At 25.6% G+C, this 27,708-nt stretch overlaps 3 protein-coding genes and 1 pseudogene across 4 annotated transcripts; 1 reads left to right on the plus strand and 3 right to left on the minus strand.

Moving 5' to 3' along the window:
- Window positions 1-876: 876 nt before the first annotated feature.
- Window positions 877-2,730, minus strand: LOC149061301 (uncharacterized; annotated as a pseudogene). Its single transcript, XR_016189580.1, has 8 exons — window positions 2,444-2,730; window positions 2,150-2,359; window positions 2,012-2,084; window positions 1,852-1,932; window positions 1,670-1,775; window positions 1,365-1,597; window positions 1,137-1,302; window positions 877-1,052 (listed from the first exon to the last, which is right to left on the minus strand). The product of XR_016189580.1 is annotated as an uncharacterized LOC149061301 (transcript).
- A 533-nt stretch (window positions 2,731-3,263) lies between these two features.
- Window positions 3,264-4,085, minus strand: LOC149061302 (uncharacterized). Its single transcript, XM_089216696.1, has 3 exons — window positions 3,769-4,085; window positions 3,483-3,691; window positions 3,264-3,399 (listed from the first exon to the last, which is right to left on the minus strand). Exons 1-3 carry the CDS (start codon window positions 3,992-3,994, stop codon window positions 3,382-3,384), a joined length of 453 nt encoding a protein of 150 aa, XP_089072822.1. The 5' UTR covers window positions 3,995-4,085; the 3' UTR covers window positions 3,264-3,381.
- Window positions 4,086-14,654: 10,569 nt separating this feature from the next.
- LOC107169167 (E3 ubiquitin-protein ligase RING1-like) lies at window positions 14,655-17,853 on the minus strand. The gene is made up of 4 exons (XM_015518829.2): window positions 17,729-17,853; window positions 17,152-17,672; window positions 15,587-16,191; window positions 14,655-14,903 (listed from the first exon to the last, which is right to left on the minus strand). The coding sequence occupies exons 2-4, from the start codon at window positions 17,346-17,348 to the stop codon at window positions 14,698-14,700; spliced, it is 1,008 nt and encodes a 335-aa protein (XP_015374315.1). The 5' UTR covers window positions 17,349-17,672; window positions 17,729-17,853; the 3' UTR covers window positions 14,655-14,697.
- Window positions 17,854-21,106: 3,253 nt separating this feature from the next.
- On the plus strand, window positions 21,107-22,412 carry LOC107169168 (uncharacterized). The gene is made up of 4 exons (XM_015518830.2): window positions 21,107-21,201; window positions 21,280-21,394; window positions 21,465-21,978; window positions 22,204-22,412. The coding sequence occupies exons 2-4, from the start codon at window positions 21,324-21,326 to the stop codon at window positions 22,273-22,275; spliced, it is 657 nt and encodes a 218-aa protein (XP_015374316.2). The 5' UTR covers window positions 21,107-21,201; window positions 21,280-21,323; the 3' UTR covers window positions 22,276-22,412.
- Window positions 22,413-27,708: the final 5,296 nt, after the last annotated feature.

Consider the following 27,708-nt stretch of genomic DNA (forward strand, 5'->3'; position numbering starts at 1 on the left):
ACATAGATCCTTATGTTCATCAACTAATGATTTTTGAATTATGGTTTAATATAGATGGATTCCCAGTAAACACTGTAATGTATATTAGACGACTAATATAATAAAAATAATCCATCACAGACATAAGACATACATGTGAAGTAAATGTAGATGTCTATGATAAGTCTAAGGTTAGTCTATATATTTGAAGACTGATCAAAGTATCTATCATATATCAAGTAGTAGATCAAATTCAAAACTTTTATAAAATCTATACATAGACATAAATTATTATCTTATTACCTAACATTGTAAGTAGATACTTACCATAATAGGTAAATATAAAATTATCCTACTTAAAATCATGTATCTACAGTATAATATTAAATAATTATATATATATATATTATATAGTATTGTTTTTGGTTATATTATAATTTAGAAAAAAATAATTAAAACACACATTATAATGTATACACATCTAAAAAAATATATTAACATACTACTTAAAACAATACCTATAATTTAAATCAAACATACATTTTAATCAACTTTTAACATATATTTTATAAATAAAATAATATTAATTTTGTTAATCCAAAACAAAATCATACATCAAATAATCATCTCTATCAAACAATGAAAAATATTTTTCAATAAGCTTAGAATATAAATAATTTAATAATTAATCACAAAATTAGGTAATTATAGTAAAATTATATGGTATTACAGTTTTAATGGTTGATATATATTATAATAATTTGAAATCATAATTACATTTATTAAGAATAAATAATATACATTTTCGTAGTTAAATGTATCTTGTTAGCTGTTGCTATATTTATTTCAGCAGTTGTCATATGAAAGTTTGAGCATTTAGAAAATAATAATAAAATAAAAATAATTACAATAATATTAGGGCTATGGTTAAATTGCAATTTACTTATTTTTTTGTTTAAGAGTCTGGCGAATTATATTATTTGAAATTCTTGTCGAAGCTAATCTTAACTAATTTCTAATTTTTGTTTTAACGTCATACTCAGTTGCATCGGTGTGGAAATTTAATACAACATCTAAAAGTTAACAAAAAAGAAAAGAGTAATATATAAAAATAATTTAGGTATTAGTATAATAATATAATCAATATGAGATTATACCTATTATTATAGAATTAAGAGTTAATTCTTTATATGGGTTCTTCGCATTGTTCTTTCCATCAAAATTATAATATTGAGCGCATGTATCACTCATTACCGTTCTTAATATAGTAGTGACGGTTTCTTGTAAACTATTTCGACACCCACACTGTCTTAAGCGATTGTTCTAAAATTATAAAAGCAAATGCTAAAATAAATTTGAATTAATAATTATAAACAACAAATTACCATTAAATGCTGTGATGCTGGATCTTTTTATTTATTTTCCATTTCAACAACGTCTTCTAAGGAATTAAGTGGCAAATTGTGGAAGATGCTCTGAAATTTTTCTTGAATGCTTAAACTACTAGCTGGTTCAATAGTTTGATTATTGGCTTTTAATAATTGTTCAAGTAAACAATTAGTGTATAGTGTCGCTTTGAATTGTTTTTGCATAAGGTTTACAATAGTTGCAAAATTTACTAAAAATATTGGTTTTAAGTTATTACCATATCACTTTACAATACCCAGATTTACCATAAAAATTAATTTACCTGTATCATTAGGTCGTTTCGCCTTGGAATCTTCCATCTTGAGATATTTCTCTTGCTGAACTATTCAACTCAACCATAATATCTTTGTCACTTTTATTTGTATAACCTAAGCAAATATAGAAATTAAAAAAAACTATGTAACTTGTTAAATAATAATTGTATTAACTAAAACTAATTGTTACCAGTATGATTTTTTGTTGTTGTTTTGTCCGTGGAGTGGTATGCCGGCTCAAACATATCATTGCCACTATTATTTGTACAACCTAAGCAAAGATAGAAATTTAAAAAAATATATATATAACTTATTAAATAATAATTGTATTAACTAAAACTAATTGTTACCTTTGTGATTTGTTTTTTTACTTTTGTCCGTAGAGTGGTATTCCGGCTCAAACATATCATTGTCACTTAAAATCTGTACAACATAATAATAAAGTTTTTTAAAATCTATTTAATTAATCTAATAAAAATTTTAATTACTAAGATGTTTGGCCCATGAAGGAGCTTTTGGAAGACTTTTAATGAAACTAGGAGATTCTTGTGAATTTGATTCATCATCAGTGATTAAGTTACAATTTCTAAACTTCTGCCTCTTCCCACGACCTTTATCTTCATCAATTGTTGTTTCACCTTTATAATTGTTATCATTTGCAAATCTATTAATTTTTTTTTGGGCTTGAGTGAATGATTCTAAAACAGTTTAATACAGTTAAAAAAAGTTGAGTTGATAACTTTAGTTTATTTATGAATAACCAAATTTATATATAATCCTACATCTATACTGAATCCAACTATCTTAACTCTCTGACTTGGCTAATTTAATGGTTGATTCTTTTTTATTTGGCCATAGGCAATATTGAGTTATGTTATCCGAACTCACTAACCAACTACAATGTAAAATTGATAGCATAGGTCCTTCTTGAAAGTAAACTTCACAAATAACAAATCTACAATCTTCCATTTTGGTATTATTTGTCTGAAAATAGGTTATGCTAACATGCATTTTTAGTAACATACTTGGTTTTTGTAACTTAAAACTGTGTACCTACCACATTAATTCAGAAAATGTAATAAAAGGACATAGGGAAATAAATAAATAAATTTTAGCACTTAAGTGCTAAAACAATTAATTTAGTAAAGAGGATGTCAGTGAATTATTTCATTTATCTTTCTGACCCACCCGTATCATAGCTAATTTATATTCAATAGAACTAACCAACCTATGTGTTCTTACTTTTAGTATTATAGAGAATTCATTTATTATCAAAGAACATAACCTAAGTTGCTATGTTTAATTTTTTACAATATTTTGACTTTTAAGACATATATAATCATTTTTAAATTATAATATTTTACATACTCTTAAGCTTAACATACAAAAAATTGAAGATATTATGTAATAGAAAACATCGAGAAATAGATAATGTTCTTAACTAAAAATAACAACATAAGGTTGGTAAATTTGGTATGTTGCTTGAGGTTCAGAGAGAAAATAAATAATATGTTCACATTCTTTTAAAGTCTCAGCTGATAATTTACTAGGGGCATAAATAATTGTTAATATATCAAAACTATCATTACCAATAATTAAAGTGCAAATATCTAATTGATCAAACGCCCTTTTTTCCCCTCTTTTTCTTCTCATATTTAATCCTTCAGCTAAACGATTGTCTATAACCATCTTCATTATTTGATAGGTGGTCCATTTGGCATCAAAAGACTTTCCATTTCTGTGGATGATATGAGCCTAATCATAACAATACAAGTAACCAAAACAGTTCAAACATAAATTAAAACTTAAGAAATATCTAACTAAAATCTGTTTTTGTTCATCATTTTCTTCAATAGTGTTAAGCTGGTCCATATTCAGTAATGGTATATCAATCTTAGATCGATCACACAAGTTCTCTATCACTTGAAGACAAGATCTATCAATAGCTTCAGTTAACAGTTCTTGATTTTTCAATACATCAACTTTAATGATATTCAACTCTTTTTGGTTAAATGTTACTTGATTGTACACTAAGAATAACAATTAATTCATATTTAGATAACAATAATAATGTCACAAGTGAATATGTGAATAAATTTGTTCTTACCATTCATAATTTTGTGGCTCATCTGTTGCATCATATTCACCATATCATGTAGGTATTGTATAATTACATCAAAATTATAATATTGAGCGCATGTATCACTCATTACCGTTCTTAATATAGTAGTGACGGTTTCTTGTAAACTATTTCGACACCCACACTGTCTTAAGCGATTGTTTATTATTTTATACAAATAATATTTTTTTAATACCTGTTGGTGTTGTTGCATTTATCAAGTCTGTATATTGTTCATTATTGTAATATTCTAACATTGAACCACTTTTATCAGGATCAATTTGTTCTGCTAAACAAGTGTTTTATTATATTAAACCAATTATTTTAAGTCCAAAATTATATTTAAAAGTTTTAGCTATTACGAGCTATTAATTCTAAAATAAATTTGTATTCTATAACAAAGCAGTATTGTACTTGTATATAATAATACTTGTATTTAATAATAATAAATTTTAACAGTATATTATAATTATTATGAAACTATAAGTTATGACCTATGTGCTCGTCGTAATAGCTAACACTTTTAAATAATATAATTTTGTACTTAAAATAATTTGATTGGCATTGGTTTAATATAATATCACAGATTATATAAAATATAATAATAATTTTATATAATCTGTGATAATATGTTAATATGTTGGGACGCAACAAAATATATAAAATTAATATTGTAGTGGTAACACTGCGGAGTATTGCCGTAGTGATATTATGGTCGCAGTGATTTGGACTTATTAATTTTTTCCGGATTTTTTCTCCAGACCCAAAAGCCAGAGATCAGCCAATTACTTAAAAAATAATTTTGTTACATTAACTTGTATTAATAGTTACTCTTTAACACTGCTTATAACCCTTCAGTATATATACATTGATATAGGTTTATCACTTATGCATGCCAATTATTGTAAAGAATCTTATATATTTAGGTATAGGTTCTATTGAATTAATGGTTAAAATAAAACATTTTCTTTATGTTTATAAATGGCTCTTAATTCGACTTTTTGAGATTATATGATCAAAACATTATCTTTTTTTTTTCTTATTTATTTATTTATTTATTTAATAGCTTGTATAGTGGTATGTACTACACATAATTATATAGATATATATTGTAGTATATATTTATGAGTTATGTCATGACTTAAGTTATGCTATTGATTTAAATTAAAATATACCAGTACTATAGGTTGTACATTCCAATCATAATTTTTTAAGACAAAAATAAAAATGTAGATAATTGTTTTATTATATTCATTAATAGGTAGGTATTGATGTATTTTATGTACCTATTCAAGTTAATTAGAATTTGAATAGTTAAAATTTTTATACAATAATGTATTGAATTTACTGTAGGCCTAATATCCACTTAAGTAAATCAATGCGTTACCGAAGCAGAAAAAGAGCTGCAGTTGAAGCTTCTTCTCTATTTCCATCATCATCAAGTAGTGAAAATTATAACTACAATGTCACTAGTGGAGGTGTATATCATCATTTTTAACTAAAAACTGAAATAGAACAATTATTTAAAGTATATGATAATTTATCACTTCCATCTACTTTGTTGGTAAACAGCCCTTTATCTAAAAATCCTCCTAGTCAGCTGTGACCATATCTGGGTTATTTTTCTAATTTAGACAAAAGTCAAGATGTGTTTATTATTGGAGTATATTATGGGAAACTTAAGCTACAAACTAGTAATGGATTTTTGTCAGATTTAGTTAATAAATTTATTTATTTTTATAAGACTGGCATTGTTTATAATAATATTATTATTAAAGTTCAATTGAAAGCTCTTATATGTGACACACCAGCAAAATCTTTTGCTATAAATGTAAAGGGACATACAGTTAAACATTCTTGTGATCGTTGCTATACTGTTGGTCAGTATGAAAATAATCGAGTATATTTTCCTGATTTATGTTCAGCTTTAAGAGGACGCCAAACCCGCATGTGTTGTCTCCGTCGTACAAGTGCGTAGCATAGCAAATTTTACGCTCAGCAGATCACGTTTATCTCCGTTATTTTAAAATTTATAGTGAATTGACCTATTATAAAAATTAAAGGCAAGATTATTACCGAGTGCATCGCATAGGCTTTTTATTATATTTTAATTTTAAGCCGAGTTATGAGTATTTTTAGATATAAAAATTATTTACAATTTTAAAATACTCATTACTCGCTTTAAAATTAAAATATAATAAAATGCCTATGAGATGCACTCGGTAATAATCTTGCCTTTAATTTTTATAATAGGTCAATTCACTCTAAATTTTAAAATAACGGAGATAAACGTGATCTGCTGAGCGTAATATTTGCTATGCTACGCACTTGTACGACAAAGACAACACATGCGGGTGTGGCGTCCTCTTAAGAACTCATGAATCATTTATATCTTATTCAGATTTAAACTTCCATCTGGATAAAACAATTCTTTCAGATATTCCAAACTTCAATTTAGTTTCTGGGATAACTTTTGATTATATGCATTGTATATTAATTGGGGTAACTAAAAAGCATTTAATGTTTTGGACTGGTGGAATTAAACTCCCAGTCAAAACTTCCAAAAGTTCTAATGTGTGGTCCAACGAGTTAGGACAATATTTCCCTCAAGATTTCTAACGCAGTCCTAATGGAATAGCCGAAAACATCCATTGCGAGATGCTACTCGTTGGAAAGCAACAGAACTTAGACAATGCCTTTTATACACTGGTATGGTAATTTTTCATAATATTTTAGAGAAAAAAGTTTAAAACCATTTTATGGTTTTGTGTGTTGCTATAAGAATTATGTCGACGGACAATCTATCTGATGAGTATATTTTATTTGCAAAAAAATTATTAACTTATTTTGTGTCTCAATTGGCTAAAATTTATGGAAATACCTTTATGTCTCATAATATTCATAAAATGCTTCATTTAGCTGATGAGGTGCAAACATTTAGATCATTAAATAATTTTTCTGCATTCCTTTTTGAAAGTTTTATGCAGCCTCTCAAAAAAAAAAAATTAAAATGGTGGTGTAAATCCACTTCAACAATTTGCCCGTAGGTATGCTGAATCTAGAATTTCATTACTCTCTAAGAATAGTTTAAATTCAAAAAATGGTACCATAAATGTTCATACAAATAATAAAGATAGGCCTATACTTCAAGAAACTTGTAAACCAGAATATACCGGTTGGAAAAATGATAAGTTTATAGTAAAATTGAACTATGCTGATAATTGTTTCATGGTAGAAAATGCCAAAATGGTGACATAATTCTTATTGAGAATATTGCAACTTCAAAATCCGTTCATTTTTTAGTAGCCATTGGCAGAAATATGAAAAACTTACAGATTATTTTAATACTCCATGTTCATCAAAATTATTAGGTATACAGGGTGATTTTTTTATCATGAACCACTCATTATTTCAAAAAGTATCAATGTTTTTGAAAATATTTTTTTACAAAGTTTCATGTTGTTAAAAAAACAACGTTTTTATCTTTATAATTTTTAAGTTTTTTACTTTTATGAATGACAACCTAGAGTTTTAATTTCATATTCCAAAGCAGAATATTTTGATTCGTAAAAATCGAATTTTGGACGAGTAGTTTATGAGTTATAAGTATTTAAAAGGTTAGATTGGTAGAGTGGAGTGGTACGGGCCTGGTTACCCCGCAAAATGTTTTTCCACTAGGTACTCCAGTTCACTAAACTTTAAATACTTATAACTCATAAACTACTCGTCCAAAATTCGATTTTTACGAATCAAAATATTCTGCTTTGGAATATGAAATTAAAACTCTAGGTTGTCATTTGTCATTCAAAAAAGTAAAAAACTTAAAAATTATAAGGATAAAAAATATTAAAAAACAATTTTTTAATAAAAACGTTGTTTTTTTAACAACATGAAACTTAGTAAAAAAATATTTTCAAAAACATTGATACTTTTTAAAATAATGAGTGGTTCATGATAAAAAAATCACCCTGTACATGCCACCTCTAGACTTGGGCCACTTCAGTCATGGAAGTTAGAAAAGTTAAAAAAAAAGTTATGAATTTGCCTCTAAACAATACAAATTCTATCGTTATATTCCTTTATTACATTTTCAGTAGGTAATATCTTTACAATTTAATTACATAACTATATAACTGAATCCTTATAAATATTATTATTATTATTATTATTCAATTATTATTCAATTTTAATTCAATATTTTAAATCATTTTCTACTCTGCAAATATTATTCCTTATTTCTTCTTAATAGTCTTACAATTTGGAATTTCATTAAGAGGACGCTACACCCGCATATGTTGTCTCCGTCTTACAAGTGCGTAACATAACAAATTTTATGCTCAGCAGATCACGTTTAGCTCCGTTAGTTTAAAATTTAGAGTAAATTGACTTCTTGCAAAAATTAAAGGTAACATTATTATCGAGGGCATGACGTAGGCTTTTTATTATATTTTAATTTTAAAGTGAGTTATGTGTATTTTAAAATTTTAAATTGCTTGTATATCTTAAAATACACATAACTCCCTTTAAAATTAAAATACAGTGAAACTTCCATATAACGAACTTCCATTTAACGAAATTTTCTGTTTAACGAAATATTTTTAAGAACTATGACCTTCATTGTTAATTACACGTAAATTTATCTCCAAATAACGAATCTGATGTTTCTATATAACGAAATAATTATTCGATAAAAACCAGTTTTTTTAAATGTTGTCACTATCAAATTGATAGTTTATGTCATAGTTCTAAAATTGTACATGAACAATGTACCCGACAAAGATAAGACACCGAAGGTAGGTAAGAAATGGTTTTAGACAAGAAGCAAATGTTCCCGATGAAATTTTTTTTTTAAACTTGACGATATAGAAACTTTTTACGAAAGAAGGACAATTTTCAAAAATAATAAGCAAACAAAACTTACTGATTATTTCTTTTAAATTATATTTAAGGTTAAAAATTAAATTAAACTGTAATATGATGTTTGATGTTGTTTTTACATACATACAATATACATAATAAAAAAAAAGTTGAAAAAAATACGTAATTCTATTTAACGAATTCCTCTATATAACGAATTTTTTTTGCTGCTTATTCGACTTCGTTATATGGAAGTTTCACTGTATAATAAAAAGCCTACGTCATGCCCTCGATAATAATGTTACCTACCTTTAATTTTTGTAAGACGGAGACAACGTATGCGGGTGTAGCGTCCTCTTAATAACAATGGTAAGCCAATTATACATTGTACTTTAAATAACAAAAAATGAGTTGTTATTATTTTTGAAAATTGAATAATACATGTGTATTATTATGTATTTTAAATACATATATGTAAATGTAATAGAAACATGTTTCATAACTAAATTCATAATTATATTGGTTTTAGGTCTTGGTTTGTTGTTTTATTTTTGGACACTCAGGAGATTCAACAAGTGCCATTAGAATGTGCTTAGTGACAGTGGTACTGGAAAGTGTTGTTTTCCATTAACAAAGCATGACCATACCAAAACGCACTTTAATCATATACAAATAATAAAAATGACCATTGAAAGTTATGTCCCAAATGATAGAGATGGTGTATTCTACAACATAAAAAAAGTTGCAGGACCTTTTAGTGAGTTATTCCAATTTTCTATTTGTTATTATTATTCATTTATTTTTAGTAATTGATATAACATTGCTAACATTAATTTAACGGTTTGTTTTAGCCAATGAATTACAAGCCAAGTGAGTTGCAAAAGCTTGGTCAGGTTCAGAAGACAGTGATGACATAAGAAGTGGACAGTTGGCTGGTTGTTCTAGAAGAAAAATTGTTGCTAAAAAAATATATGTGCTTAAATTTATGGAGCCCAAAAAAAAAAAAAAAAAAATGAAAACAATCACAGTGAAAATAAAGTGTATACAAATTTGACTCCAATTGTTCAACTGCCAGAACCACCGGTATTAGACATCCAGTAAAATGTAGATAATCCATATGACATAACACATTCTAAATCTGATGTGGAAAATAATGAAACTTTATTAGAAGATGTACCATCAACCTCAAGTGTGTTGTCTTCTATTACGTCATTTAAATTAAATTATATAATTCCAGGTAAATAATATTTTTTCTCACATTATTCAAAACAAAAATATTATTTTATATATACACATGACATGCAAAAAAAAGTTAATAGTTTATAGCATTAAAACCGTAATCAATAAATACATATTTAATTGAAAGGGGTTTTTAAACTAAAATAATAAATTAATAAATTATAGACCAGTAATCAAGTTTGAAGGAACATTTACTGACTTTTAATCAATTAAATGTTTAGTGATTGTTCATGGAACTGAATGAGTAAATGTATAAGTATTTTAAAATGTAATTAAAAACATTATTATATCGATTGGCCCATTTAAAGATTTTGTGTAAATTAATATTGAATTTTGTATTTCATTTAGAAGATTTGTCTGATCAAAATGACACTTTAATCATCGGAGCCTTGGAACAAAGTACGAATAACAATTTGTTTGATTATTTAACAGGATCAGCTTCAAGTTCACATGATTTTCTGATAGAAAATTTTATAGGTGATGAAAACAAAAATATCTCTGTACCCCCATTCCAACAAGATGTGGAAAAGAAATCTACTCTTCAAACGGTACACATATTTTTTGAATAATTTAAACATAATAATAAATCCTTTTATTAATATTTGATAAAAAAAAAAATGTTGACAAATTAAATTAATTTATAAAATATTTCTCCTTCTAGTTAAAACACTTACTTGGATACTATTTTGGGTAACAATGGTTTTGGTTTACCTAAATAAATAAATAAATCTTAATTCCATAAAAGTACAAATTTTGTAGAATTTAGTTTTATTAATTTACTCAGATAAAACATTTTTTTTTTTTACAATAATTATAATCCAGTATGCCGTTGTGTAAAAATTGATATATTGATATCTATTATTGAAAAAAAATCTAATAGAGATAATAATATTATTATGACACAATTAATGAACCTGAATGGATCCAATACCAGAATCACTGCTGCCCTTCAGCGTTTGGATGACAATGTGCAGTAAATAATGATAGCTGATAATCGAATTTATGCCTTGGCAATGCCAACACCAGAAATTCCTTTGCCTTTTTTAAATCTATAGCCAGTAAAAAGTACTGAAGATATTGCTGTAGTTGAGGAGTTATTAACACCAACTGCAGAAAATAATGCTCTACAGTATAAAGAAGAACTGGTAAATGTTAACTTTAATATCATTAACTAAAAATGTATTAGTTAATATTATTTTAGTTATTATTTACTTTATTTAATTAATTAATTTAATTATTCAGCCAAATCAATAACAGTTATATAATAACAATAAATTACATTAATAATAGATCCATATACCGGATATATGAGCTTATAGCTCAGTTGGTTTACGGAATTCATGGATATTTTGATTTATTTTGTAGGAAAATAGGTAGGAACTTTACAATTACACAATTTATATGCAAATTAATTAATTATACATACATAGGTTATAGGTATAATATAGTAGATCAGCAGATGGAATTCAGTGGCGTCCGCAGAGGGGGGACTAACGGGCTGAAGCCCCCCCATTTCCCTCATAAGTATTTCTTAAAAAAAAAATGTATCATACTTCAACTGTCGTCAGCTATAGTAAGCAAGAGGAAAATTAATAAACGTCTTACCAGAATAAATTCATTTTTAAAAAAACATTGATTTGCTACCAATTTTCCAAAAAAAATTAGAAATTTTTTGGTAAAAGTATGAACTACTTGTATGAATGACCTGTATTGAATTTTCATGCCTTAGCTATACAAATTTAATATTTTATAAATTTTAATCTACAAATCAATTTTTGCGGTTTTGTCAAAAATTGAACTATAAATGCTTATAAAAAATAATGTGCCTATATGTGTTGTTAGTATTTTTAGATAACTAGGTATAATAAAACCTTGTATTACATTTTAAAGCTTTTTAACCGATCGAATAATTTTTTACTGACATTTAAAAAAAAAAACCAAGGTTACTTAACAATTTTTCATTTATTTTTGTTTTCCTGATTGTTTTAAAAAATACTGAGAATTTTCAATTTTGACCTCTCAAATTTCAAACTAAATCCAATTTGCTTCCAAAATCCCCAATCAAGGTTTATGATTAGAGCATTTTTTCTACTAGTAAAGTTGAGTAATTAATTTTCAAGCCCCCCCCCCCCCAATTGAAAAATCCTGCGTACGCCTCTGAGATGGATAGTCTAGTAACAAAATAAAAATCAACATTAGATAAGAATAAGATAGGTATTTTGTATATATTTTTTAATGAAATTTTATAATTTGATTAATACACAAATTTCATCAACTATTTTTAATTTTATTGATTGAATTTTTATTTGGTTTTATTAATTATATCATTGAAGTTATTAGATTTTTTTTTCATATAAACTTTTTATAAAATTGTTTGCCTTGTTTTTTAAATTGTTGAAAACAGGTTTTCCCATGTAATCAGGGAAATATCTAGAACTTGTTAGTAATGTATATAATGGTTTAATGTATTACTTATGTAATGTACAGCGAATCATAGTAATGATATCAACATTGCGGCCAAGTCTTAGTTTATGCCTCATTCAGAAACTGGCTAAGTGTTAAATAATACAAATAAAAGAATAGCATAGTTGCGTCTTTAATGTAGGAGTGCAGTGAGGTTATGAATTAAAAAATAGTAGACTTGGCCACAATGTAGATTTCACTACCTACTTTGATAGGCCTACAATGTTTTGGGAGGGAGTTTGGAACTCGGCCTTTTTCCACTGTTAGGTTTTTGTTGAGGATTTATTTTACTATTAAGTATACAGCAGGTTGAATTAACTTTTTCCAGTAACTAATAGCATTTAAAATTATATATGTGTACAAAATATAATAATGTAGTAATGTACTTATATTTAGAGTTTCAAGTATTCACAAATAAAGTAAAATGTGTCAGGATGCTATTACAAGTTTAAAAAATTATAACATTTTACAAAATATAATGTTGGGTTAGTTAAGCCGATTTGTAATTATCAAAAAAAAAACTAAGATCGTTATTCTTTGTTTAAATAACTAATTCCGTCTAAACTAAGTCTTAAAATATCTATAAAAAAAAACAATCAAATATATTTTTGGTTTTTTTTGTTCCAATATACCTAAACTACTTATGAGTAACATTGTATTGCATTTTAAAGCACTGTCTATACAAATTGAACAATTAATATATTTTTAACTACAAAACAATCTGCAATATTTATGACTTTGACAAATGTTATCAAAATTTAAATATCAAATGCTTTTTGATTGAGCCTAATTTAAAATGCCAATTGCAATAGTTTAGAATTAAAGCCCATATATTTTTAAATTTCATGGAATACAGAAAAAGACAATACAACTAACAATGGTGTATTTCAACTTTCTACAATAAAAACTTTTTGAATTAAGGCAAAAAAAAACTAAAATACTTTGATGAATAATCATCATTATTTTTGGTTTAAATATCCAACTAAATAAGTCAACACAATTTGAAATTAAATCATTCATAAAAATTATAATATATGGTTTTTCAAGGAAATTTTTTTTAATTCCATTAAAATAAAACCATCAGGTATACAAATTATAAAAATTAGTTATGGATATTAACATAATAGTTTTCATACATTTTTAACTAAAAATTTACAAATTCTAACTATAAAATATAAATGTGCATAAATAGCTGTACATATGTTGTTATCTTTTTTTAATTTCACTATAAAAATAACATTAATTCATAGTTATTTAAATGTTATTAATCCAATTATATACTTAAACTTTCAATTTTACATCGACTCTTGGATGTTAGAACTACCATAATATAGTATTTAGTATTGTATGTTGATTAAAAGAAAATATAATTTCACAATACAAGAAATTAAAATCTTTTATATTAAAGCTTTACAAATTGTCTAATGATTGACACAATAGAAGTCTTCATAATTTTTGAAATGATTAAATAATCGTTTATATATCTTACTGTAAATGTACCTATTATATTACATTTTCAAATTTTAGAGTTTAAAGTTTCTTTTTGTATCTCATGTTAGCATAACTCATAATTTATAAGCTACTGTAATATTATATAATTGTTGGTGCTAATAAGTTAGATCCAAGGAATATCCATCATTATCCACTCTAATATCCCTCTTCATAAAATATACACTTCGTATTCAAAATATAACTACATTGATAAATTGTATATGCTAAATGCATCTAATTGAATACAATTATGTTAAAAAAAATTTTTATTCGCCAAATCTTAAATGTATCTACAATTTGTTCACTAAATCTATAGCATATTAGTTAAATGAAATATAAGATTAGATATATAACATGTAAATTTGCGTAGGTCAGTTTAACTTAATAAAATAGCTACTAGTTGAATTCAAATCAATAAATATAAAGTATTACTTTTAAGTTATCCAATGTTGTCGATTACTGTATCAATAATTGTACTTTTTAATAATTAATTTAATACATATCTCTAACAATTTCATAAATAACTGTTATATTTTAGAACAAATATAGTAAGTAATATTAATATAAAATATTTGCTATTAATTAAAAATAAATGTTAATATTTGAAAAAAAATTGAATATCAAAGTATACAAACTATAAAATACCAATTAAAGAATATTTACTTCTTTAAATAACTTAATTCTTTATTTTTAAATTATGTTTTTACTATAAACTACATTTACTTGAATTATTGAACTTATTAAAAAGGATGATATAATTACCAATTAAATTACATGATGTAAGGTATTATTATTTTTTTTTTAAATAAAAATATAGACAAATATAACTATTTATAAGAAACTAATGAAACTAACAATAAAAAAAAATTAAGTAAAAGAGTAGAACATTTCAAGTGGCTTGTTAACTTTCCAAAATGTATCATGTACATTTCTAAGTGTTTGATTACCATTGAGAGAAACAAATTGACCAGCAGTAGATGCAACATAGATACAAAAATTTAGAGCTTTTTCTGGAAGTTCTGAGCCAAGGTCTACCGTCAATCGCATAGCTAAATACTTACTCAAATGATCAACTAGAAAAAAAACATGTATATGTAATTAATATTTTAAAAATTTGACTGTGCTACTTTATTACATAGTATTGTTGGTTTTACAGTAGCTATAACCCAAAACCCTGTAACATAAAAAAACTTACAACTCAAATTTCTTTTTATTCCCCTAAAACATAATTTTGATATTTTGAATTAGGTATTTCAAATAATACATATCTTGAAGCTAATTTTTATCCTCTTTTAACTTTAAATCGTTGCGACTTAATTGTGATATTATTCATGGTATTACTTCTTTACATTTAAAATTTAAAGGTATTGAACAACAATTTTCGAATAGTATACAATTTCAAATGACAATTCAGTACTACCATTTATGTTTTTATTTCCTGGGTTTGTCATGTCTTATGCATAAATAATAGTTATACCAGGAATATTGATTAATACATTTACACCTAGGTTATATATGATTACAAGAACTTGATAACAGTTAAACCTCTTGAAAACATAATATGAAAATCTTAAAATTGTAATAATTTAGTTACCTATTCATTGCTGTAGTACTTTATAATGTTTGGGTTATGTGTAAAAAAAACCAAGAATGAAAAACATCTGAACAATAACTAAAGAATCTTACATAATATTTAAAAGGGCATTTAATTCTATACTTTTTTATCTGATGAAGTAATTTCATTTAAAAGGCTTACCAGTTGCATTAGCTGTTGTTTTTATATAACGAACAGAGTTTTCTTTCAAAACTCTGATCAATTGATTATCAATGGACATTTCTGTAGGATGAGGTTTAAACACTAGTTCTATTTCATCTGTTGATACACTTTTTGTTGTATCATCAATTTCTGTTACATCTGGGGTATTAACAGATGAAGAAGGACCTTCTTTTTCTGAGATCATAACAGACTTCATCTTCTTAGCCACTTTTGTTTGTACCATAGTTCTTGTTACATTATCTTGACCAGAAACATTTGAAGGTTTTGAAGAAGTTGATGAGTTATTTTCATTTAGTTCTTCATGTTGGTTCTTTTTGGTACGTTGTAGTCGATTTTGTGTTTGTAATTTAATACCTTCATTTATTGACTGAACTAAATTAGCTTGACTGTGACTATTGTTTAACTTTTCCAATACTTTAGTTTGATGTGCTTCATATTCATCACGGTTAGGATAGATCTTAGATATGAGAAGATCAAAATTAGGATCAGGACGTAGGGACCGTTTAGATACTAGTTTCTTACGACAAGTAGGACATTCCTTATTACCTGAACGAAGAGCAGTCACAATACAGTCTGAACAGAATCTAAAAAATAAATGCATTAATGAATTAATTATAATATTTTTTTATTTTTTTACTAAGAAAGACAATTTACAATATGTACAAAATAATTACAATAAGCAATTAAGATAAAAACAGAATAAAGTAGCATGAATGATGGATGAGGAAGAAACCCAATGGTAACACCTCCTTTTTATCATAATATTTTATACATTAAAATAGGTATAATATGTAATAATGACTAGGACTGAGGACTTCAAGTACTATTAAACTTGAAAAAATATAAGCATCTATAGGTTAGGTTAGTACCTATAGGTTCATATATGAACTCAAAATATACCTTATAAAAATGTATATCGATTGTCAGTTCTTAAATTATACAATTAGTATTATATCAAAATTATAAAAAGATTCAGTAAGAATTATTCAAAAGTTTACTTTAACTACCAGCTACACCTGCTGTATACTAACATGGTCATCAGGCCGCTGGGCGTCCGGCGCTGATCATTATTGTCAATCTAAAGTTGACAAGACATTATAATTTTATAATATGGTGCAATTAGTGAGTACTATTTTATTTTTAAATGTCTAATTTTCCAAATGTACATAAGCAACATAACATTTGTTTGCTCTTTGATTAATCAAAGACCAACATTTAACATTTGTCAAAATACATTTTTATTTGTTTAAACTAACTTTACAACACCCAAAAATTGTAAAATAATTATAATTATGTTCTTATTTTTTTCTAATATGCTCAAACGTGCAATATATGCAATTACAACAAAATATTCAAAGTAAAATTTTTAGCGTAACCTATCTAATTGTGTTATGAAACATATTTATACACCACTCACATTGTACTGCAACTTTTTCTCAACAAATATGAAAAAAACTAAAAGTCTTCAGCCCAAATAATTACATAGTTCAAACTATTTTTATAATTAAGTACAATATATGTATATTAAATGCATTCTGAGTTACCTATGGAGACATTCTTTAGTAGTCATTGTTTTTTTTAACATATCCAAACAAATTGGGCACATTAGTTCATTATGTAGACTTCGAGGAGATACAGCAATTTCTGTGTCATCTGTAATAACTTCTTGGGGTGATCTATGCAATTCGTATAGTGAAAGTTCCCAGGTGTTGGTAAGACCCATTGGATCTGTTGAAGCCATGGCATAAACCACTTATTTTTATTATCAGATAAAAGTGTAATTTAAGTATAAATGTTATTATAGGTATTGTCTGTATTACAACAAACTTATAATATTCAATAAAATGCTCAATAATAATAATAATAATAATAAAACTATAATATAACTCAATTAAAAAACTTTAAAATTAATATTAAAATGACCAGAAAAAATAAAAGTTGAAGATGTTAAGTGCATAAACAATAGACTAAGTTAAGTTTAGTTTTTAAAAACACTGTATCACTGTTATAAACAAGATATTACATAATCCACGCCCCACGGATTAAAGACTAAACTGCAGCAATGCTACACAGAACAAAATATATTAGTATAATAATATATATAATTAAAATTATACTTACATTAGTAAAAAGTATTTGGTTCTAGCAAACAACGTCAGTTTTAATATAAAATGTATCATCAACAAGATTTTTAGTAAACCTTTTGTTTTCGGTACCTATAAAGATATGGAGTATGGACCGTGCAGTGTCAACTCAGACTACTCAGAGAGAGAACGATAGTGAGAGAGGTCGGAGAGCCGGAATCATTAGTAAACAATAGCGAATACTTTATGATTTCCATGGAAGAAATATATTTTTTACCATGGATTATAAAATTATAAGAATGTAGTTTCAAATTTAAATTCAGTGTAGTCATAGATTACATTTATAATATAAACACCTCGTCCTCGTGTTCCATTCTGTTCCAACCACCGTGTCCAATTGATAAATAAACATCGTGTATAATATCCTGTACATAATATTTAATTTCGTAATTTTCAGATACTGGTACAATTAACTTGTTAACATCAGCAACTTTTAACACGTCGTATTTTTTTAAAAAGTTTATAATCATTCGGTTCCTTTTTTAAAAATTATTCATAAGTTGAATTATATGCGAAATTAGTTCATCATATTTAAGCTTTTTCAAAAATTAAGTATTTGAACCTTTTTTTTAACAAATCATTTAAATCTGCATTAAACTTTTCCATATTCGAAATATAACTGCACCGGTGTGTACTAGTTGCGGTCACCCATCAAAAAGGTTACATATTAGTTGCGGTCACTCAAATAATAATAATTAAGTATAATAAATAATATAATATAATATAGTTTATATAATAATTAAATATGAAATTAATATTTCGTTTATTTATTTAATTTAGAAAAATGTATCAATCAACATTTTCCTTCCCATTTATATCGAAAATATAACATACTTAGGACTGTCTACACACTATTATTTAATGTGTAGGTATGATTAAAAATGTTGATACTTATGTTTAAATTATTCGAATATTCTAATCTATGATCGGAGTATACAATTTAATCTATTTTATTTATAAACGCTGTGTACATTATATCGAAAAATATGTTTATCGTATAGTATAAATTTTGCCTGGAATTGGAGTATAGTAATAAAACTATGACCGCAATTAAGATATTACCTAAATTGGCGTGACTACAACTGTTATATCTGTTTATCTCAAAAATCGTCATGACCGCAATTAGTATGCAGCCAACTGCACTATACAAGCGATTCGCGGTTACTAAATAGTTAATTTTACGAGAATTAGCCCATATTATAGGTAAAATACTAAAATGTCATATCTATCTATTATGACGTTATATGATAAACACTTCAATCAAATAATAAGTGACTGCCCGATAAGTCGATAAGAACAAACCAAAATACTGATCCAAATCTACCGATAATAATCCAACCTATTGGTTGACAATAGTTAGTTTTGTATGTATTATTTGTGATTTCAACTTAAAATTTATGATTAAACATGATTGTATTGATTTTTTTCCGATGGTACATTTAATTACGCACCCAAATATTTAAAAAAAACTATATTATACTATTCACGGATATAAAAATGGTTATTATTTGCCGTTGGTTTATTTTTTTTTATTTGAAAAGTCAAAAGATACACATAAAAACATATATACAAGACATATGTATACATAGAATATACAGGAAGTCAGTTCATATTAAAAAAATTACACGTCGACTTTGAAATAAGGCTACTCATCAAGCTGCGTATGGAGTTTTTGAAAATGTACAATTAATAGCTTGTTGATTTCATTTAGGACAATCATGGTGGCGAAAAGTAAGTAAAAAATAATTTCAAATCAAATAATCATACATTAATTGTATTCTTAATTATTATAGATAAACAGTGATTCTATTCTCAGAATAGTCTATAAAAAAGAAACAATGAACTAGGAAATTGGCTAAAGAGTTTTTTTTGGTTAGCTTTTGTTTTCAGTCATGAAGTAGCCGATGCATTCGTCGAACTCATATTTTTAATAATCATATAGATGACGAATCTCCATTTCTCCCAAATATATGGGTTAAAGAAACTATGTTTAATCGAAGGTAGATTATCTAAAATCTATTTATTAAATATAAAAAAATGTTAATTTAATTTCTATGAAACGTGTTTTTTTAGAACGACAAACGCTGTTGAAAGTTTTCATAGAACTTACAATTCACAATTCTACAAGTCTCACCCACACATACACTTGGTACTTATAGTTTTACAAGAATTTCAAACTGAAACTATGATGGAAATTTAGCTGACTGTCATAAAAATAGGTATGAGTTTTATTGAAATGCAAAAAATTAATTCAACTATAATGGCTTACGATGAATATTTAAGAAATAAAAATTCTAAAGATTTACTAAAATATTTATTAAAAGTGGGAAATAAGTATTTAGGGATGCCACTTTAAACATTGACAGATAATTTAATTTGTATAACATAAAACAAATATTAAAATAAATATAAATTAACTTTTAGACTAATCTGTATAGGACAATAATTATTATTTATTATATTATGTAATTTTTATTTTATTCTATATTCTTTTTTTTACATACATTTTTATTAAAAAAAAAATATATATTAAAAATTATATCTTGTGCAATAATTATTACTTTAAATTAATTCCTATAAATATTTCGATTTTTTTTTTTAAACTATTATGTAGCTATGTGGTACGTCAATGTTGTACGTATTTCTATGCTCAATCGTGTTATATTTCGTATTTCTATTGTTTAATTGTAACTGTGCTCAATTGGATATTGGGTAGTGAAAAAGGTAAACTATGCTCAATCGGGTTACGGCCTGTTTAAGTATATTTTCTTATAAATCGTTGTCTACTTTCTATCTATGCCCTAACACACCTATAGTCGGGTGAATGAAAAGTGGCCGCTGGCAATATGATAGGAACCTTTTTTTTTTCGATAAGCCATGGGTTCTCAAAGTGAATCACGTAAAATGCGATAATAATGATTAATAATTCAAAATGCGCGCGCTTTTTTCCATAATTTTGCGGTACAATGATGAAAATTCACCGCTAGGTGCGTGGGCATCAGCGGCCACTTTTCATTCACCCGACTATTATAATTTACAAATTACAATTACAAAAAATTTAAAATAACTAAAAATTAAGTCACATCACTAGATAGTGCTAGTAGTCAGTACATTTTTAATCAGACATTTCGTTATACAGTTTCGATTTAATTATGTAACTTATTACCACGGACGTGTATATACGACGTCCGTGCTTACTACTATAATATAGTATAGTACCTATTCGTGATGAAAACAATAGTAAAAATAATCGATAGTTACCATCGATATATATTTTATCGATTGTTATAACTTTATCGATGTCTATTATTATGGCATATTTATTGATCAAATTTTAAGAACTTCCTAACCTAACATTCAAACGAAATAGTGTTTGTTTGTTTGAGAATTTGACATTGACATTACTACTTTCGAGCTTTTCATTAGTTCGTTACCCAGTATATTAAATAGGTAAGTTGACTGTATGTTCTCGTTAATATAGATACTTAAGATAGGTACTTATTACTTTCTTTTGATTCTAACATCTAGTTGTTAATTTTTGTGTTCGAATTGAATCAATTGATACTACAATAATGGATCAAACAAGTTCTAACATTAATTGTGACGGTATAAAAACGACGGATCGTGACTTCAATTGTTTTTCGTAAGTTAATAACACCGACTCCATTATTTACTTAGACAGTAATAATAAATGTAATGCGTTTTGCTTTCAGAAAACATACAGAAAAACTGTCGAGATGGCTTCCGGTTTCAAAAACTGAGTTTGATCCAACAAAACATAGTAAACTACGCAGTGAATACTTTATAAATACTGATAATCAAAAACCAAAAAAATGTTTTTATGGTTACGTTTGTAAACAAGAAAATGCTATTCCAGTATTTCCATCATCGTTTCAGCCTCCACTAAAAATCATCAAATTAGAGCAACAAGGAACTGCAGATACTTCAGATACTTCATTTATTAAAGAAAAATCAGAGAATGAGTTATCTGATGAAGTTAACCTACTATTGTTCACTAAAAAAATAGTGGAACAAATTGAGGTTACACCAGCAAAAGAAAAAACTGTTGATGAAAAGTGTGCTGACATTCAAAAATCAATGAGTGAAATGGCAGAATATCGTCGAAAGATACTTCATCAAAAAAAATTAAAAACGTTGACTGAAAGAAAATCGTTAAAAAAAGAAAAACACAGAGGACATCTTGACGCTGAAATTCAAAAGAAACTGGTAAGCATATTTTAAGATAAATTCTTTGAGCTTTTTAATAATTAACAAAAAAAAAAAATAATAATAATAAACGTTAACCCACGTTAAATTAAAGGTCAACAATAGGTCTATCGATAAAAATTAAACAATTTGCCTTGACTTTTAATTATTATATTCTCTTAATCCTTATAGTTTTCATTGTTTTAAAATAAATTAGGTAAAAATGTTTCAATTTATTATTTCTAGGACAGTATTCGTATGAAATTTATACACAAGAATTTTCCGTCGGAATTTAATATGGATTCTAAAAAATTCTAAAAAGTGTTATGAAAGTAAAAACGCAGCCCAAAATCTGAATTCTCCTACATCAAATGCTTTGGATTTTTTTGAATATAAATTACTAAAATTGCAACAGATGTAAGTATTAGTGAACAATTAAATTATGTTAATATTTTTTTCAGATTTCATTTTTTTGGCAAAGTTCACTCAACTAATTTTTTTTAAATAGCATTAATAGTCTGTATCCAAATAATATTATTTATTTATTGTCTGCCTAATATTGTAAGTAGGTAAATTGTACTTGGCGTGCGCAGATCTGCATTTCATGGGGGGGGGGGGGGGTGCCTACAATATTTTTGATCTTTTCTCTCAATTTAGGCACTCTCTGAACAAGACATGTGCATAAAATACATTTTAATAAATTTTAATGTACAAATAAACATTACTTAAATTATTTATTTAACATTTGAATACATAAATTAAATCATTAATAATTAAATCTACTTCAATATTCAATGCTTTTTCATGTTCTTTGAAAAGTAAAATTAATGATTCCAAACGGTTTTGGGTCATGGTACTTCTTAATTTACATTTCACAATATTTAATTTTGATAAACCTATTCACATGAACGGGTACAATGCTGTACCTGCAATATACCAATGCAATATCTGTAGTATTTAAAAAAAAACAACTAAAAGTATTATATCTACTAAAGTCTTTTAACTAATCCAGCCACAAAAACACAAATTCATTATTAGTTCTATAAGGATTATTGTTGTCTGTTGAGTTCTTGAGAAGTTTGATTTCAGTAATCAAAGTGTCTGAAAACATTTTTGCAAATTTTTCCAAAATGGCAGATATTTTAGTAATTATATTTAAATTTAGAGTATTTGCAACATAATTTATAAGGCCAATTGTATCTTGTTAATAGAAACTTTTAATTCTTCGTTTTTAGTGTCAAAAATTACTTGATTTGAAAGAGACAAATCATTGTTAACTAACTTTTCTTTTTTCACTTCTGTAATAGAAATTTTATGTATTGCACATAGGGCTGTAGCTAAGAATTTTCTATGGGAAGGGTCCATACTTTTTTCATACTGCCTCTTAAAAGAAATTTCCTAGTAACCACATACTAAAATGCATTCAATGATTGAAATAAATTTGTCTCTATATTTTGTTTTAGTATTTAAACTCTTATCAATTATCACAATGCACTACAGATACTATACTATACATTTACTAAAATATTATATTAAGAGGACGCTACACCCGCATATGTTGTCTCCGTCTTACAAGTGTGTAACATAACAAATTTTATGCTCAGCAGATCACGTTTAGCTCCGTTAGTTTAAAATTTAGAGTAAATTGACTGGATCTGCTGAGCATAAAATTTGCTATGTTACGCACTTGTAAGACGGAGACAACGTATGCGGGTGTAGCGTCCTCTTAAGTTTTAATCAAGTTAAAAAAAAAAAGATTTAAAAAATAAACATTTTAAATTTTAGAACATAATGACATTTTTACATTTTATACTTTGTTAAGGGAGAGAGGTTTTGAACCTCTTAAATCCTCCCCATAACTACGACCCTGATCGCACAAATTAAAAAGAAATGTAATTTTGTATTCTTCTTCATTATTTATCATGTTTAATAGGATATTTACACTTTCTGCTACAAACAAAAGCAAACAAAAGGTTAATTTTTTAGACATCAGCATAGTACTAACTTTTAAAATTATATTTAAAATAGGACTCATTAATTCCATTCCGAAAATAAATTCAAATTTTTGAAGTTGTAGTAAAATACTAATCCTTTTTGCTCTTATCTCAGGTTTTGAAGTGTTTTGACATACTTCGTTAATTTCAGTAATTAAGACACTATAGTTATTTTTAATAACTTTTACAGCTTCCGAACCACATGCCCATCGTGTAATTGAACATTACTTTAATGATAGGAGAGTAATTTCTGATTCTCTTTTTATAATTTTGAGTATCTTATTGGACTGCTTTCTATATAACTGTGTACAAATTGTATAGTTCCAAGGAAATTTTTAACTACTTTTTTAGAATTTTTTTCACGTACAGCATCAATAATTAATAAAAGATTTAAATAATGCAAATCAAAATAATAGTTCCATGTTTATAATTATAAAAAATAACAGATATCAGTCTTGTGCTTATTTTGACTTCATTCACAAAATGTAAATATAACTTCATAACTCATATAATGATAGCATCCTATTGTATCACGGAAATATATCATATATTAATCAAATCAAATAGTATATAATAACTAGTATCAAGTTACATATTTCCTCGGATAGTTGAGTCTAATATCTATTTTTTAGATAATATTTATTATTTTATTTTTGTAGTTGATAACATCTAACTGATATAATTATCATATGATGTTTCCCTTGCAAATTTAGAATATTTTGTGTTTTATTATTATTATCACTTAGTTTAGAAAAAAATTATATTTTTACTCTAGTAACATAAGTTTAAATAAGGGCTCATATAATATATGCTATAGGATAGAGGTTCTCAAACTGTGGGTCGCAATTTTTTTTTAGTGGGTCGAGATAAATATTTAAATAATACACCTTTTAAGCAGTTTAAATCTCCTTTTTTTTCAAATAGCAAATAAATTCATTTTTTTGTTTTTGTGCTCTTGTGCAATTATTATGGACAAATGGTTAAACAAAAAGTCAATGATTAAGTTCCGTGGAAACTGAAGAAAGAGAGACAATACTTGTGTATAAAATAAGAAAATTAATTCATGATTAGCATACTTTTTTTAAAAAAAAAGATCATTGATATTATTGCGAGCCGCCAAAATTTAAATAATTTCCAAAATAGGTCATACTATAACAAGTTTGGGAACCTTTGCTATAGGACTTAAATTTTAGAGCACCAGGAACCCTTTTTTGCGCACGCCTATTATTATGACAAATTTACTTAAGTTTTTTCATAATATTAATTTACTTTTATCGCCTATATTATATACTATGTTTAATTGATTATGCTTTTATAAGAGCATAAATATTTTATTAATTCTATTATAGTTCATTATGATTAAAGTATGAATATTTAGTTTAACCTTAATTTTAATAGTATAATATTATATACATTAAATAAATATAATTGATAAAATTACAAAAATCTAAATTATTTTAACAATATTTAAATAATTTATCATGAAGTTTAAAATTGTGAAATATTTCATTATTTTAATAAATATATATTATATACATATAAATTTTCGTTAATTTATTTTTATGTATAATATTGTCATAAATAGTACCATCTTTGTATTAACTTCAACCATAAGCCATTTTATATGAAAAAAAACAAGTCTTGTTATAAGCGAGATTTAATGTAATAATACATCAATTAATGGCAATTATTATATTAAAATCAATGAATCAATGATTAAACCGAGAGATCATTGACTATATAATAAATAATTGATAAATAACCATCATTAATATTTATAAAAAAAAAAAAATTATCTCTTAAATGTTTTTGTGAAATATTTTTATTTAATAATAATTAAAAAATTTCATACTTCACACATTATTTAGCAAAATATTGTGACATTAATATCCATATTTAATAAGTATTTGTGTAAATTATCTATAATAATGGCCCGAGGACAGTTCATTGTAGTACACCAAAATTCACTCTAGCTGTTAAGGTATGAATAATATCTAGTCTTGTAACTTTGAATCTTAGCAAGATCTAAAAAGACAAAAAGCTGATCTTCTTATATCACAATATTCTAATTTTTTTTGGTAAAATTGAATGAATAGTTAACTGAATTAAAAGCATTTTTTATATCAAGAAATATACCAATACATTTTTTGTTACAATCTAAATTCTTGTATTTATAATCTGTAACAGCCACTAAAGCATCAGTTATTGATTTATTTTTTATAAAATCAAAATGATTTCAGAAAAAAAATGTAAAGTATTTAAAAATTGTAAGATTCTATCCTTTTGCATTTTTAAAAAAGTTTAGACATTGATAGTATTAAAGAAATTGGTTGATAATCATTGCAATCTTTTTTATCACCTCCTTTAAATAGAGGAATTAATATTGATTTATTTATAGTGTAGGTCATAGGATATTCTCCCAAGGATATGGCTTAATTAAATATAAGACATATAGTTACAGCTGGAAAGCAATTTTTTTTTTTTAATTTTGTTTGAAATATTAAAATCTTCAAAACTACAATACATTTTTAATGAGTTTATGTAAGTAATTAATAATTTCAAGAAGTTTATTAAAAATTGAATCACCAATAAGATATTGTCAATTAAGTTCCCTCCAGTTTAATTTACCATATTTTTTCAAAATATTTATGACCATGAATATTATTATCTATATCTGTTAGTATATCATATATTAGTTTAATTTTATCAACAAGCACTGTTTTTACAATATTTATACTATTTATATGATTTATAATTTGTTTGCCGTTAACATTCATTAAAATTGATTTTAATATTAATAAAATCAAACATTTTCAAGATTATTAATTGAAATTAAAATAAGAAAAGGTTTTAATTTAATGATGCAATAAACATAATATTAATTTTCATAAAATAATTAGGTACATTATGCTATGACTTACAATTAAAATACAAGATTAAAACTACTGCCAAACACAATCAATCAAAGTTTTTGTCCAAATCTATCAAATGAGACACTGTTAATTTCTAGTACTCATATCACCATCTGGTTTTTTTAATTTGAGAGTAATTTCCTTTTTATATCTAAGATTTGAAAATTTAGTAAAAGATTCTTAAATGTTTGTATTTGTATAATATATAGTACTATAATATATTTAAAGTTAATTATTTGGTCTCCAAATATTTTGAAGATCTTTGATGAAAATATATTTTATAAAATTTGATATACAGTGTTTTGAAAATATTCCAATTACATATTTGCTTAAAATATTTGGTCCCTAAATATTTTGTAAATCTTTGATGAAAAAATAATTTGTAATATTTAATACACAAGGTTTTGAAAATATTTCAATTATATTTAGTTTAAAATATATAGAACCAAATATTTTAAAGATAGCTTAACAATAATATGTTCAACCAAATATTTGACAAGAAATTTCCTTAATATATTTTGAAAATATTATTATTTTCAATTTGCTGTTGGTAGGTACATAAAAAAAATTAGTGAAAATCAAATACATTTGTTACAAGCGTACTTATTCCAACACAAAAATAAATAAATCTGTTAATAAACAAATTCTCATGAAATGATGTAATTAGTTGCTTTACAAATAATGATGACCATAATATGCAGTTGAAATTTTCATCAAATGTTAATTTATTCATTTTCATTACACAATAATTTTGAATTTTTTGGAGCTGTTTACAGTCATTTTCATTTTTCATTGGTTAAATAAGCTTGAGAATAGAAAAATATGAAAAATTAAAAAAAATTCAA

This window comes from Diuraphis noxia, unplaced genomic scaffold (genome assembly GCF_037042655.1).
Source record: "Diuraphis noxia isolate RWA-SAM2 unplaced genomic scaffold, SU_Dnox_SAM2 contig0001, whole genome shotgun sequence".
Taxonomy (NCBI): Eukaryota; Metazoa; Arthropoda; class Insecta; order Hemiptera; family Aphididae; genus Diuraphis; species Diuraphis noxia.